Raw genomic sequence first — 15,776 nt, forward strand, 5'->3', positions numbered from 1 at the left:
GGCCGAATGCGGCCCCCCAGGCCATTTCATGTGGCCCTCGCACCTCTCCTGCAGCTGCGGCACCCCCCTTGTCTCTGCCCCCACCTTGTCTCTGTAGTCGACAGCAGAGAGGACATAACTCCTTTGCCAGATCCTGCACTCCTCTGTGCAGCTGTAGAAAGGCTTTTCTTTGCCCCCCCAGGACATGGGGTGCTCTGGACATCTAATCCTACAGATATAACCGGCCCTTTGAGGGCAACCATAATGCTGATGCGGCCCACTATGAAATGGGAGTTTGACACCCCTGTGCTACTGCCAGGAAGAAGATGCGGGTGGATCTGGGAAGAAGAAAATGCAAGGTCTGGAGGAGGACCATAGGAGGGCTGGAGTCTGCGTACAAAGTCTGCTGAATGCTGAGACCAGGGGATGCAGAGACAAGGTGGCATTGTGGCTGCACAGAGGAGGTGCAGGATCTGTAGGAGTTCTGCCCTCCTCTCTGCTGCAGACTGCTGAGAAGCTGGGTGGGCAAAGACGAGCCTTTCTACAGCAGCACAGAGAAGCACAGGATCAGGGCAAAGGAGTTCTGTTCTCTCTGCTGCTGACTACTGACACAAAGGGGATACAGCAACTGCAAGAGAGGTGGGAGGGCCACATGAAATGGCCTGGGGGGACACATTCGGCCCGCGGGCCTTGTGTTTGACACCTGTGATGTAGAGTAAGACCCCTGTGAAATGCCAGCAGACAGTTGGGACTGGGGATGCTACTATCCCTAAAAAATACTGTAGGTGATTCTAACTGCTCGGCACAAACCTGATTACTGTATGTGACCTTTCATGTCTGTTATAGAGAGATGACATTCCCGCGGATTACATCCAGGGTTTACTAGTCCAGACAAACAACCTTGATGTTTGGATGGCTATCACAGCGCTGTCAGCTCCAAATCCTCAGCACTGAACCAGAACAAACACAACGCCTGATCCTATCGAGATGGAAAGATTACCAGGAAAAATGCAGTTTAGAGCCAAGACAAGCAGCACAGCGAAACCCCGAGGACAGGTGATGTCCTCGCCCCATGCTGACCCAGATGTCTTTCAGTAAACTCAATGTGTATGTATGTAAAGGATTCTGAGGTCACATTACAAGATCACTTATCTTATCACAGGTTATCACATCTTTGGGTTGTGATATCTGTGAGGTTCTATAAAGGTGTCTATTGAGGAGAGCAGGAAAAGTTGTCCTATAAAGGTACAGGTAAAATGCAGATTAATAAAAAAAAAAAAAAAAAAAAAGCAGATTTAGGCCTCAATCACCCAGGCATACTGAAATATACACCTATGTGAGGGACTGCACAGATGTTCTGTGACTACACTTGTGGGCAGTCCCATTCATGTCAATTAGGATGCAGTGGCTGCACGGACACAGCTGCTGCTCCCAATTTGACATCTGTGTAATTGCTATCCCCAATCTCATACTCTCTGTGTTCAGGGACCCAAACCGTCACCCACACAGATGTCAAATTGGGAGCAGCAGGTGTGTCTGTGCAGCCGCTGCATCCCATTTGACATTAATGGGACTGCCCTGCACGGGTATGCATGAACACCTGTGCAGGCAAAACACAGCCTTCACACAGGTGTACAATTTAGTACGCCCTTGTGAACGAGGCCCATCTTGAAGTAAAGAAAAGCATGTTTTGTAAACATTTGCAAAGATGCATCATTTCGTACTCTTTTACATGGGTGGAAGGATGGATGGGTAGATGATTGGGTGGATGGATGGGTAGATGATTGGGTGGAAGGATCGGTGGATGGATGGATGGAGAGAAGATTAGGTGGATGGATGTGTGGAAGGATGGGTGGGTGGATGGATAGATGATTGGGTGGAAGGATGGGTGGATGGATGGATAGGTGAATAGATGGGTGGATGGATATATGATTGGGTGGATGGATGGGTGGAAGGATGGGTGGATGGATGGATAGATGAATAGTCGGCTGAATGGGTGGAAGGATGGGTGGATGGATAGATGATTGGGTGGATGATTGGATGGATGGGTGGATGGATGGGTGGATGGATATATGATTTGGTGGATGGATGGGTGAATGAATGGATAGATGATTAGGTGGATTGATGGAAGGATGGGTGGATGGATGGATAGGTGAATGGATGGATGGATAGATGATTGGGTGGATGATTGAATGGATGAATATATGATCGGGTGGATGGATGGGTGGATGGATGGATGGATAGATGAATAGTTGGATGGATGGGTGGAAGGATGGGTGGATGGATTAATAGAGGAATAGTTGGATGGATGGGTGGATGGATGGAGAGATGAATAGTTGGATGGATGGGTGGATGGATGGAGAGATGAATAGTTGGATGGATGGGTGGAAGGATGGGTGGATGGATTAATAGAGGAATAGTTGGATGGATGGGTGGATGGATGGAGAGATGAATAGTTGGATGGATGGGTGGAAGGATGGGTGGATGGATGGAGAGATGAATAGTTGGATGGATGGGTGGAAGGATGGGTAGATGGATGGAGAGATGAATAGTTGGATGGATGGGTGGATGGATGGAGAGATGAATAGTTGGATGGATGGGTGGAAGGATGGGTGGATGGATGGAGAGATGAATAGTTGAATGGATGGGTGGAAGGATGGGTGGATGGATGGAGAGATAAATAGTTGGATGGATGGATGGGTGGATGGATAGATAGAGGATTGGGTGGATGATTGGATGGATGGATGGGTGGATGGATATAGGATTGGGTGGATAAATGGATAGATGAAAGGATGGGTGGATGGGTAGATAGGGGATTGGGAGGACGAATGGATGGATGGATGGGTTGATGAGTGGATGGAAGGATGGATGGATAAAGGATTTGCATTTGCCAACTTTTCATTATTCTTATTTCCTCAATACTTGGTGAGTCAGATTGAGAGACACCGGATACACGTTTGGTAACTCACTAAGTAGCTAGCTGAGGGTGACAGCTCTGAAATGTGTACCTTCAAAAAGAAGTCAGCAATGGCAGTTCCCGTATTCCTGCCCTGACAAGCTCCATCACAAAAGTAGGATTATTTAGCCATGGCAACTGCAAACATGGTAAACACACATGCTAACAACCGACAGTGTGAAAATGTCTTTCTAGAACCGCAGGCTATAAATATCCTTTTGTTCAATAAGAATATTCTGAGAACTCTCTGCAATTCAATATAATTGTTAGAACAATTCAATCACCATGCACTCTCACTGTAAAACACAATTCTTTTGGTGTCCTCTCCTTACAACAAGTTTAATACCGCCACGACAGAAGTATACGACTACCACTGCTGACCTTCCTTGTGAAAATGCTACTTTCCTGGCTGCCCTGCTGATGCCTTTAAGCCACTGACCTAGAACAAGTCTTGATATAAAAACAAATCAACTTTCATTTGCTGCACACTGCTGTCATGTCTGGGATGTAGACGTATCGGAGGCAGACACAGCATGGCATACTTGCCAACTGTCCCTTTTTTCCTGGGACAGACCCAGGTAATTTATATTGTCCCTGGAAGCGCCTGTTAATCAGGCTGCCCATAAATGTTACGCAGAAGTAGTGCAGCTGAATGGGAGAATTATTTCAACTTTGCTACTGTGGCCTTAAGTTTAAAATTCCCTTTTTAATTTCCGGTATTTCTCTCTATATTGAGTAGACTCTATAATCTGATAAGTAGGCGAGATTAATTGTGCAGAGTGGGTGGAGCTTCAGGGGAGTGGGTGTGGTAATTGATAGCTGTGCAGCAAAGTGTCCCTGGAAATTGTTTTTAAATGTTAGCAACTATGGCATGATACCTGACTTATTCAGAAGGTGACGGGATTTGTCTCATTCCAGGCATACATTAAAGCTGAACCTTTAGCTTCAAGACAAGAGGGTAGGGAGGGTCCTAAACCCAGGAGCCTGCATTTACTATATCTGGTTTCCCCACAGTACACAGAACATGGAAATGCAATCATTTTAGTAAATGTAACCTGCTAAATACCTTTTCTCATCAGCAGTATATAGCAGTCTTGTGACTTCTATCAGGGTCTGGTTAAAGCTTGTAGGAAGAGTATTAATTCTGCTCTGACGGTCCTATGAGGCTGCATGACCCCTGGCCCTCTTTCTGGACAGAGCTGATTGGCCCTGTGCTGATCACATGTAGCCCCCTCCCCCCCCCAATAAAACAAAAAAACTCTAGCAATACACACCAAATTGAGCATGTTCAGAGTGCCTCCTAGGCTCTGTACTATCAGGAGATGGATTGTGGACTATGGAAGAAGGGGAGGATCAGAGAAGACGGGATCAAACAGCCTTTTTACACAATGCAAAGGATTAACCCCTAAAGCCTAGTACACACTATTCAGTTTTTTTTTTCGTTCAACCCAGTGGGCTGATTGAAATAAAACTGAAGAGCTCAGAAGGAGCCACTGTCCGACGTTAGTACAGCGATCTCCCCCGCTGAGCTATTGTGTTCTGACAGGGGAGTGGCCAGAACACACTGGTCAGCGCTCTCAGCCATTGGCTGAGATCACTGATCAGATGCTGATTGGCAGACCTTTTTTGGTAATGTCCCTTCAACAGAAGCCGGCAGAACAGATCAGCTGCCGTACACACGGGCCGAATGTCAGCTGGTTTCTATTGAGCCGGCCAATGCTGCCTGATATTCGGCCCATGTAGTAGGCTTTAGGTTCCACAGTGAGTATAACAAGCATGCTTTACTGCATATACACACTGATTTCACTGTTGTGGGTTTAGTAACACTTAAAACTTGAAGAGAAGGGAAGCTGATGCTGTCATGTACAATGCAATACCACTGGCCCTGCATTGTCTGTGATGACACCAGCGATCAGGTGGTCACATGACTGCAGAAGAGGACCAGCTCATTTATCTCAGATCCTGCAGGAGCCAGAAATTAGGTATTTCTCTGCTTTACACCCTTCATAAACTAAACAAGCATTAGACCCTTAAAATGCTTTCTTGGCCATACTTCTCTTCTCGATCACAGGAGTGCACTTACTTTTGCTCTCCTGTGACCCAGAGTCAGCACATAGCAGCCTAAAGCCTTCCGTCAGCTGACATTACAGAGCTTCTCCAAGATCTGACAGGATCCCGACCATATTGTCAAGATACACCAAGCTGTCTGATTGACAGCTGTCTCCAGCTAAGAGCCTGAGCTAGCCGCTCCCGCCCCCCTGTCCAGCACAGCGCAATAGTGAGACTTGGAGGGGCAGAATGGAGAGCGGTGACTAATAGTCACCGCTCTCTGCTTTGAGAAGACAGAACTAAACTCAGTTCTCCGGTTTTGGAGCCGACTGGGGACAGCTGCTGCATCAGTCCAATGCTTCAGCATAGTGATGAGTATAGGAGTATAGATGTTTGTTTTTGTAAATACCCTAAACTTCTCCTTTTTATATATTCCGGAGGGGGAGGGGGGTGTACAAAAGTTATTTTTAAAGGCTGGCCTGAGTTTAGCTTTAAGCAGCATCATACTTGCAGTGACAACTTTCATTCAATACCACGTTATGGCAGACACTGTGCAGGCTCTTTTATATGTTTCACCCTCAGGGCTAACGCACACGGCCATATAAAACACTGCGATCAGATCTGTACTGTGTATAATGTTATAGAGCTCTAAACGCAGCACCATTGTATCGCATGGCCACATTCACACAGCAGCCTTGTGCTCAGGACTCTTCTGCTAAGTTCAGGACAACAAACCAAAAGTAAAAAATTCTGTCTTTATGATACGGATTTGAACGTATTTTATGAGTTACACATATAAACATTTTATGCGATTCATGCATCACGTGTTCATTTTTTTTCTTTAACAATTATTACACAGACAATTCTAGGATTGGAGGGGAGCTGGAGGAAAGGAAGAAGAATTTTACAGACGTTATTTCATATGGACATAAACCGCAATAGTATGTAAACGTTAGAACTTTACATGAGCTTTTTTATCTGCCAGCATGAACCTGCATTCATTTCAGTTCTCCGTTACGTCCGTGCGCATGAGCCCTATATGGAACTATAAAAAGTAAAAGCCATTCCCAGTACATAAAGCTGTGACAGTTTATGAGGAGTAATAGCTATCAGCAGGGCTTTTTAGTAAGGCAGTGTAAAGAGTAATATTAATAATAATCATATTAATTAATCCTATATGTAAAAAGTAATAATATTAATAGTATAATAAAAATACTATATGTAATAAGAAGAAGAAGAATAGGTCTAGTGATATTACTATATGTAAAGAGTAATAATAATAATATTAGTAATAATAATACTGTATGTAATAAGAAGAAGAAGAAGAAGAAGAAAAAGAAGAAGAAAAGTGATAATATCACTATATGTAAAAAAGTAAAAAAAATAAATACTATTTGTAAAAAGGGATAATAATACTATTTTTGAAGAGCTAAAATAATACTGATACTATATGTAAAGAGCAATAACAATAAAAAAAATAAAAAAAAATAATAATACTAACACTATATTATAAAGGGCAATAACAATAATAATACAAAATAATAATAATACTATATGTAAAGAGAAATAACATTAAAAATAATAATAATATATATAAAGGGCAATAATAATAATAATAATAATACAAAATAATAATACTAATACTATATGTAAAGAGCAATAACAATAAAAATAATGATAATACAAAATAATAATACTAATACTATATGTAAAAGGCAATAACAATAATAATACAAAATAATAATAACACTATATGTAAAGAGAAATAACAATAAAAATAATAATACTAATACTATATGTAAAGGGCAATAACAATAAAAATAATAATAATAATACAAAATAATAATACTAATACTATATGTAAAGAGCAATAACAATAAAAATAATAATAATACAAAATAATAATACTAATACTATATGTAAAGGGCAATAACAATAAAAATAATACAAAATAATAATACTAATACTATATGTAAAGAGCAATAACAATAAAAATAATATAAAATAATAATACTAATACTATATGTAAAGGGCAATAACAATAATAATAATAATACAAAATAATAATACTAATACTATATGTAAAGAGCAATAACAATAAAAATAATAATAATACTAATACTATATGTAAAGAGCAATAATAATACAAAATAATAATAATAATAATACAAAATAATAATACTAATACTATATGTAAAGGGCAATATCAATAAAAATAATAATAATAATAATAATAATACAAAATAATAATTCTAATACTAAATGTAAAGAGCAATATCAATACAAATAATAATAATACAGAATAATAATACTAATACTATATGTAAAGAGCTCTAATACTAAATATAAAAGCAATAATAATAATACTATATTTAAAGAGTAATAAGAATAGTAATAATTATTATGATAGCAACCCAAAGCAACCAATCAAAATAAATCTCTTGACTTGATATGACTCCAGTAGGTACAGATCTTTTAATCTGCCATGGTTTATAGCTCTTTGAAGAATATAATTACTCTCAGCACCGCCTGCACAGTTGCTGTCATTCCCTATCCTGCTGGATAATAGCAGCTGTGGACGGTCAGTACGTTGGCTGACCGCTGAACCTTCCTAGATATTGTGCAGCAGGAGGACCGGTCTGGATCACACGTACAGATGCCCGCACTCATTATACACACAACGTATTTCTTATTTTTAATTTATCCATTTTCTCCTTTGACGGTTGCGGTGACTGTGGCGGTGCGTTCAATCAGAAGTGATCACAATTGTCCAATCAGATCAAGAATAAACGCAGAAGGCAGAAGATTTATTTTCTGATCTGATGCAATTGTAACGTGTTTGTGTTCTCTTAGAAATCTTTTTTAGTTTATGATCCTTGCAAGGTGCACGTGTCTTTCCTCGACAGAGCGAAAAGTAATCGATTTTTACGGCAATCTAATCACAAAAAAAAGACAAGCCCCACACACACACACACACACACACACACACACACACACACACACACACACACACACACGTGTCGGAGCAGCAAGGAATGAATGAACGATCAGAATAGAAAATATGAAGGATTGTAATGTGTGTGGCAGGATGGCACATTCTGAGGATTCTCCTTCCCACCAGCGAATGTATTTCAGGTTATAAGATGAACATAAACATTCGCTTACCGGACTTGACCAGCATAGCTCTGTGCATCCCCGTCCCTGTGGATTCCGGTACCCTAACCCGATCGAACCACTTCTGAGACATGGTTGTGCACCCCCTGTATTGGTGATCTATGGAGTGCTCGCTCTGCCTTGCCTCCAGCCCTGCAGCCTGTGCTCGGTCATTGATATGGAACTGCAAAGCTCTCACTTGTGCAAGATCTTTTCTGTGAGAGCGACGAGTCACATGACTGTGCTACTGTATAGCGAAGTCCTCCCCTGCTGACAGCATTCAGCTCCAACAAAACCATTTCTCCGGGACTCTGCAATATTACAGAATTAGGAGCCCACACAATGTGCAGAGCATTGCACCTTTCCAGGTCTCTGCTTACACTTTCTAAAGACGCACGCTGCATGACAATTCTGCACCCACTCAGTGTGCAGATCATCGCCCCCTTCTCCACAATCTCTGCTGCTACTTTCTACACATTCATATCACAAGCCTGCAGACCGTTGCTCTCCTTAGCACTTGGCTGTTGCATTCTAGGGAAGCCTTTCTCAACCCTTTTAAAACCCAGAGGCCCCATTCACACCTAGTGTTTTGCACACGCGCAACATTGTGCGCATTTTCACGTAACACGTATGGGGCAGCCTATTAAGGTGAAACTCGCCAAAGTAGCTCATCTACCTTTTTGGGTGTTGAGCTTCATGTGTTTTTTTTTAACCCCTTGAAGCCTATGGCTACGTTCATATCTATGCGTTGCTATTTTATAGGTGTTTTTCAGGCGGTTTCCAGGCGTTTTGATAGGCGTTTTTACAAGTGTTTAACAAATAAAACGCCTGTAAAACGCTCTATATTAAGTCTTTGGCTATGTTCACATGTGAGCGTAGCGATCGCGGGCAGAATCACCGCGATTCTGCCCGCGATCCAGAAATCATTGCAAATCGCGGGACGCATGTGCGTTGCCCGTGATTTGCAATAGCACCCCACACACTGTGCGATGTTGCCGTGATTTCTGCCTGCCGAATCGCGGTAACATTGCGCAAACAACGCATGACGCCCAAAAAAGGTACAAGAGCTTCTTTGGGGCGTCATGCGTTGATTGCGCGATGTTACCGCAATTCAGCAGGCGGAAATCACGGCAACATTGCACAGTGTTTGGGGTGCTATTGGGGTGCTATTGCAAATCACGGGCAACGCACATGCGTCCCGCAATTTGCAATGATTTCCGGATCGCGGGCAGAATCGCAGTGATTCTGCCCACGATCCCTACGCTCACATGTGAACGTAGCCTTAGAGGCAAAAAACGCCTGTAATCTGCCCAAAAAAGAAGCTCATGTACTTTTTGGAGCGTTTTGCTCAAGGTGTCGGAACGCTCAGATGTGAACAGGGGTCATTGAAATGAATAGGATTTGTCTTGTTGGGCATTTTTTTGCGCTGATCCTTAGGCTGCATTCACACTTGAGCGTAGCGTTTTCGCACATTTTTACTGCCATTTTACATCGATTTTTTACCGCGTTTTTGCACGTTTGTATTGGGCGTTTTTGAGCTTTGGCATTTTTTTATTAGCCAATAGGAAAAATTATCATCTGTTACATCATTTGTTGCTATGTTTTAATATTTTTTCATCTGCTTCCTGGGTGAATTTAAGTACCGTAGTTTGTCGCCATTCCATTGGTGTGCGCAATTTTAAACTGTAACATGTTAGGTATCTATTTACTCGGCGGGATAACATCATCTTTCATAATATACAAAAATATGGGGCTAAAGGCCCGTACACACGTACCGATCGTCGGCATACAAACGTCGGTGGACGAAGGATCTGCCGATTGTACGCGTGTTAGTATGGTGCCTCCGACAGATGTCTGCGCACAATCCGCGGACAAAAGTCTTTCGTGCAAACATGAAAATATTTGTATGCCGACACCAGAACGGACGATTGTTCGCCTGTCAGTACACAATTCGGCCGACAGACCGCAGATTTGCAAGACTGGGCATGCTCAGAAAATAGAAAACACAGGGAAAGTTAACCATTACATGACATCACTTCTGCAGTCGGCGGACAAAATTCTTGTGCTGTCCTTGTGCTGTCTTTGCACTTTTCAGCAGACACCGACATCCCGGGGAGAAAAGAGGAACATTTGTAAGCCGACCATCGGTACGTGTGTACGGGGCTTTACTTTACTGTTTAGTATTTTTTAAACGCGGCGAAATGTATTTTTAAAAAAAAAATGGCATTTGAAAGACCGCTGCGCAAATACCGTGTTACAAAAAATATTGCAACGACCGCCATTACATTTTCCAGAGTCTTTTCTAAAAAAAAAATACATATATAATGTTTGGGGGTTCTAAGTAATTTTCTAGCTAAAAATATTGATTTAAACTTGTAAACAACATGTGTCAGAAATGGGCTTGGTCTGGAAGTGGTTAGGAGAATATTTGCTATATTTACCTATAGGGGCCTGTCAGGGTGAGCTGTATGGGGTACAAAGATTAATAAAAGCAGCCTGCAAGCTAACTCAGTCCAAACATGCAATCAGATAAAATACCATGCAGTGACATTTCTAAACATATGCAGAATGATTGCTAAACTTTTTTTTGTCATCTTTCACATTTGCATCAAAAGCATTGCAGTGTGTGAAAAGCTGCTGGCCAATAACGTCCCAGGACCTCCTCTTCTTGGCCCTGCTTTTGTAATTTGAGTCCTTCTTGCCGTATACGCAAGGGTGCTCCTTGACCATGCGTATGAATGACTCCGGGTCAAACAGGGTTAAATCCTCCATTTTTCCAGGTGTGATATGGCTGCTTTGGGACTTCCTGCTAAAAATGTTGTCATTTCCTTTTGGGAGGTAACTTTTCATTTGTGCAAAAAAGCACCAAGTTGCACGACAGAACGCGCAAAAACGCGCAAATCGCGCGTTTCAATGTTCTTCTATGGAAGTAAAAACGCTCCAAATATGCCCAACTCTGCCCGATTTGAGCTACAAGAAAAGTTCCAGAACTTTTTTGAGCTTCATGCTTAGGCTTCAGGCGACTTGGAGTGGAGATGTGAACCATCTCCATAGAGAATCATTGATTATTTCTCCTCCAGCGTTTTGTAGCTTCGAGCTTCAAGCAGAAAATCGCTCAGGTGTGAATGGGGCCTAAGAGCGGAAAAACGCCCCAAAATGCCTACATGTGAACTTAGCCTAAAGCCCTGTTCACACCTGAGCACATTTCAGCTTGTAAAACACTAAAATGCACTTTTTCTTAATTATTCAATAAAAACATTTATGGAAAAAAAAAAAAAGTAAAACGCTCATCTCTGAAGTCTCAAAATGCCCAACAAGCAAAATCACATTCATTTCAATGGCCTCTGTTCACATCTGAGCTTTTTGTCGCCTGAAGCTCAAAGAAGTACATGAGCTTCTTTTTTGGCAGATTACCAGCGTTTTTGTTAGAGGTCAATGACTGCCCTCAAACACCTGCAAAAAACGCCTGAAAAAAACCCCAAAAAACGCCTGAAAACCATACGCTCAGGTGTGAATGGAGCCGGCTCCATTCACACCTGAGCATATCGTTTTCAGGCGGTTTTTTTTTGGCCCGTACACACGATACGAAAATTGTAAGTAAAATTTTGTCCGTCGAACGATCTGCCGATTTTCGGATTGTTAGTATAGTGCTTTTGACAGCCAATTACGAATTTTCGGACTACAAAAGCTGGATGTGCAGGCCATAAAATTTTGTATCGTACGTCAACACAACGTCCGATTTTTGTTTAATTAGTACAGTTTTCGTCCGAGAAAAATCGTAAGAGCAAGACTAGGCATGCTCAGAGACGAAAGAGTACATACAAAACAGTTTTTTTTTTTTAACTAGTAATGGCGGCGATCTGCGATTTCTTTTGTGGGATTACGACAATGTGGCGGACAGATCGGACCCCTGACTGACATTTTTGACACTTTTAGGGGTACCAGTGACATTACTACAGTAATCAGTGCTATAAATATGCACTGTTACTGTAAAAATGACACTGGCAGGGAAGGGGTTAACCTTATTGGTGATCAAGGGGTTAAGTGTGTCCCTAGGGGCGTGATTCTAACTGTTAGAGGGCGTGGCTAGTGAAGTAACCTGAGAGACATGCGATCCTATATAGCAGGATCGCATGGCCTCTGTGATTTCTTCAGTGAGAATGACAGACGGCTGTGTTTACATCAGCCATCTGTCTTTCTCCCTCTCCTGCGGGAGATTGCGAGTGGCCGGCGGCCATCAGAGCTGCCGGTCACACGCGCTGGCTAGGCTGGGAACGAGCGAATGCGGGAGTGCGCCGCCAGCGGCGCATGCTCGCCCTCTATAGGCTCGTGGGCGAGCGACGTAGGCCTACGTCGCTTTGCCTGTAGGGGGCTGACTGCCACAGTAAATAGTCGTGCGGCGGTTGGCAAGTGGTTAAAGTGGTAGTAAACCGCATCCATAAAAAAAAAAAATGGGCACCAGGCAGTGTGCATCGCATACTAGCACATTATAAGAGACTTACCTAAAAACGAAGCCCTCCAGTGGCCCGCTGTCGTCGCTAAAGGCACTTCCATGTTCACCCTGTCTTCCTTCCAGGTTCCCAGATTTCGGGGGTTTATGAATGTCCAAGCTGGCGATGACGTCACTGTTTAGGGTTCCTTCAGAATGCATGTGTCAGTAACGTCACTGGCTGCATCCAAAGTAAATGTCTCCTAAACGGTGCATGTTTAGGAGGTATTTACTGTACCTATAGGTAAGCCTTATTATACACTTACCTATAAGTAAAAATGACCCAAGGAAGTTTACTCCCACTTTAAAACCTGCCTAAGGGGTGTCTGATTGAAATTCAGGCTTATGGTCAGTTTAAAGTATTACTAAACCCACAACTGTAAAATCAGTCTGTATATCCAGTAAAGCATGATTGTTATACTCACTGTGGAACCTAAGGGGTTAATCCTCAGCATTGTGTAAAAGGGCTGTTTGATCCCGATTCCTGTCTTCTCTTTTTGTCCCCAATCCTGCTTATAGTACAAGGCCTTGGAGTCCCTCTCTGCACATGCTCAGTTTGGTTTGTGCTGCTAGAGTTTTTTTTCTTGGGAGAGTGCATGTGATCGGCACAGAGCCAATCACAACTGTCCAGATAGAGGGTCAGGGGTCCTGCAGCCTCATAGGACAGTAAGAAGAGAAAGAAAACTCCTCCCACAAGCTTTAACCAGTGCTCGGCCGGACACTGATAGATGTTGCAAAACTGCTATATACTGCTGATGAGAAAATGTATTTAGCATTTCAAATTTACTAAAATAATTGAATTTCTATGTTATGTGTATTATGGGAGACCAGATATAGTGCATGCAGGCTCCTGGGTTTAGTAACACTTTAAACTGTAACTTCACTTTTGCTGAGAAACAAAACAATCCCCTCTGGCTAATCAATGTACATTGTGCTGACTTTACCAAGCTTTGTTGCAGATTCCTTTTTTCTACACTGCTGAAAAAAATTAAAGAGACTCTTTTTAATCAGAGTATAGCATTAAGTCAATTAAACGCCGGTGATATTGATCTGGTCAGTTAAGTAGCAGAGGGGGTGTTTAATCAGTTTCAGCTGCTTTGGTGTTAATTAAATATTTGATGGTCAACAATGAAGTGACCTCCAAAACAGAACGGTTTTACAGGTGGAGGCCACTGACATTGTTTTCTTTACTCATCTTTTCTGACTGTTTTTCACTAGTTTTGCATTTGGCTAGGGTCAGTGTCACTATTGGTAGCATGAGGCATTACCTGGACCCTATAGAGGTTGCACTGGCAGTCCAACTCCTCCAGGATGGCAAATCAGTACTTGTCAATATTGGCAGAAGGTTTGCTGTGTCTCCCAGCACAGTCTAAAGAGCATGGAGGAGATTCCAGGAGACAGGGAGTTACTCTAGAAGAGCTGGACATGGCCGTAGAAGGTCCTTAACCCATCAGCAGGACCGGTATCTACTCCTTTGTACAAGGAGGAACAGGATGAGCACTGCCAGAGCCCTAAAAAATTACCTACAGCACGCCACTGGTGTGAATGTCTCTGACCAAACAAACAGAAACAGACTTCAGGAGGGTGGCTTGAGGGCCCGAAGTCCTCTAGTGGGCCCTGTGCTCACTGTCCGGCACCGTGGAGCTCAATTGGCATTTGCCATTGAACACCAGAATTGTCACGTCTGCCACTGATACCCTGTGCTTTTCACAGATGAGAGCAGGTTCACCCTGAGCACATGTGATAGACGTGAAAGGGTCTGAAGAGGCCGTGGAGAACGTTATGCTGCCTGTAACATCATTCAGCATGACCGGTTTGGTGGTGAGTCAGTGATGGTCTGGGAAAGCATATCCATGGAGGGACGCACGGACCTCTACAGGCTAGAAAATGGTACTCTGACTGCCATTAGGTACTGGGATGAAATCCTTGGACTCGTGTTAAGACCCTATGCTGGTGCAGTGGATACTGGGTTCCTCGTGGTGCATGACAATGCCCAGCCTTCTGTGGCGAGAATATGCAGCGAGTTCCCGGAGGATGAAGGAATTGATACCATTGAATGGCCCCCACACAGTGGTGGGATTCAGCCGGTTCGCACCGGTTCCATAGAACCGGTTGCTAACTTTCTGCAAGTTAGCGCAGGACAATTGAATGTCCCGCGCTCGGACAGACGTGGTGGCCGGGGGGCGGAGCAGTGCGCTCCTCCCCGCCCATTCTGTGACAATAGCGAATGAGAATTAGCTATTGTCACATGATCCTCCTCCTGGCCAATCAGGGAGCGGGTCCTCCCGCTTCCTGATTGGCCGAAAGGCAAACACCGTGCCATTGGACGAGGAGGCGCCGCGGGAGGACTCGGAGACGCGGGGAGCCGACTGCGAGACCGTCCATGAGGTAAGTGCATGGGTCTCGCGGGGGGGGGGGATCGCTGGCACTCTGCAATTGGGGGCAATGTTGTGGCTGGCGCTCTGCAATTGGGGGCAATGTTGTGGCTGGCACTCTGCAATTGGGGGCAATGCTGTGGCTGGCACTCTGCAATTGGGGGCAATGCTGTGGCTGGCGCTCTGCAATTGGGGGCAATGCTGTGGCTGGCGCTCTGCAATTGGGGGCAATACTCTGGCTGGCGCTCTGCAATTTGGGGCAATGCTGTGGCTGGCGCTCTGCAATTGGGGGCAATGCTGTGGCTGGCGCTCTGCAATTGGGGGCAATGCTGTGGCTGGCGCTCTGCAATTGGGGGCAATGCTGTGGCTGGCGCTCTGCAATTGGGGGCAATGCTGTGGCTGGCGCTCTGCAATTGGGGGCAATGCTGTGGCTGGCGCTCTGCAATTGGGGGCAATACTCTGGCTGGCGCTCTGCAATTTGGGGCAATGCTGTGGCTGGCACTCTGAAATTGGGGGCAATGTTGTGGCTGGCGCTCTGCAATTGGGGGCAATGTTGTGGCTGGCGCTCTGCAATTGGGGGCAATGCTGTGGCTGGCGCTCTGCAATTGGGGGCAATGCTGTGGCTGGCACTCTGCAATTGGGGGCAATGCTGTGGCTGGCACTCTGCAATTGGGGGCAATGCTGTGGCTGGCACTCTGCAATTGGGGGCAATGCTGTGGCTGGCACTCTGCAATTTGGGGCAATGTTGTGGCTGGCGCTCTGCAATTGGGGGCAA

At 44.0% G+C, this 15,776-nt stretch overlaps 1 protein-coding gene across 2 annotated transcripts in view; it reads right to left on the reverse strand.

The window, feature by feature from the left end:
- The window catches only part of FAM107A (family with sequence similarity 107 member A), a 308,168-nt gene that overhangs the window by 136,257 nt on the left and 156,135 nt on the right, over window positions 1-15,776 (reverse strand). Inside the window, exon 1 of one of the 2 annotated variants that reach the window (XM_082265994.1) lies at window positions 8,150-8,467. The exons of the other annotated variant lie outside the window; for it this stretch is intronic. Coding sequence (XP_082122120.1) covers window positions 8,150-8,231 — 82 coding nt within the window. The 5' untranslated portion in view covers window positions 8,232-8,467. Of the gene's footprint in view, window positions 1-8,149; window positions 8,468-15,776 lie in introns of those variants that run through there. 2 annotated transcript variants of the gene reach the window in all.

The sequence above is a fragment of the Pelophylax lessonae genome (genome assembly GCF_965119305.1).
Source record: "Pelophylax lessonae genome assembly, chromosome: 8".
Taxonomy (NCBI): Eukaryota; Metazoa; Chordata; class Amphibia; order Anura; family Ranidae; genus Pelophylax; species Pelophylax lessonae.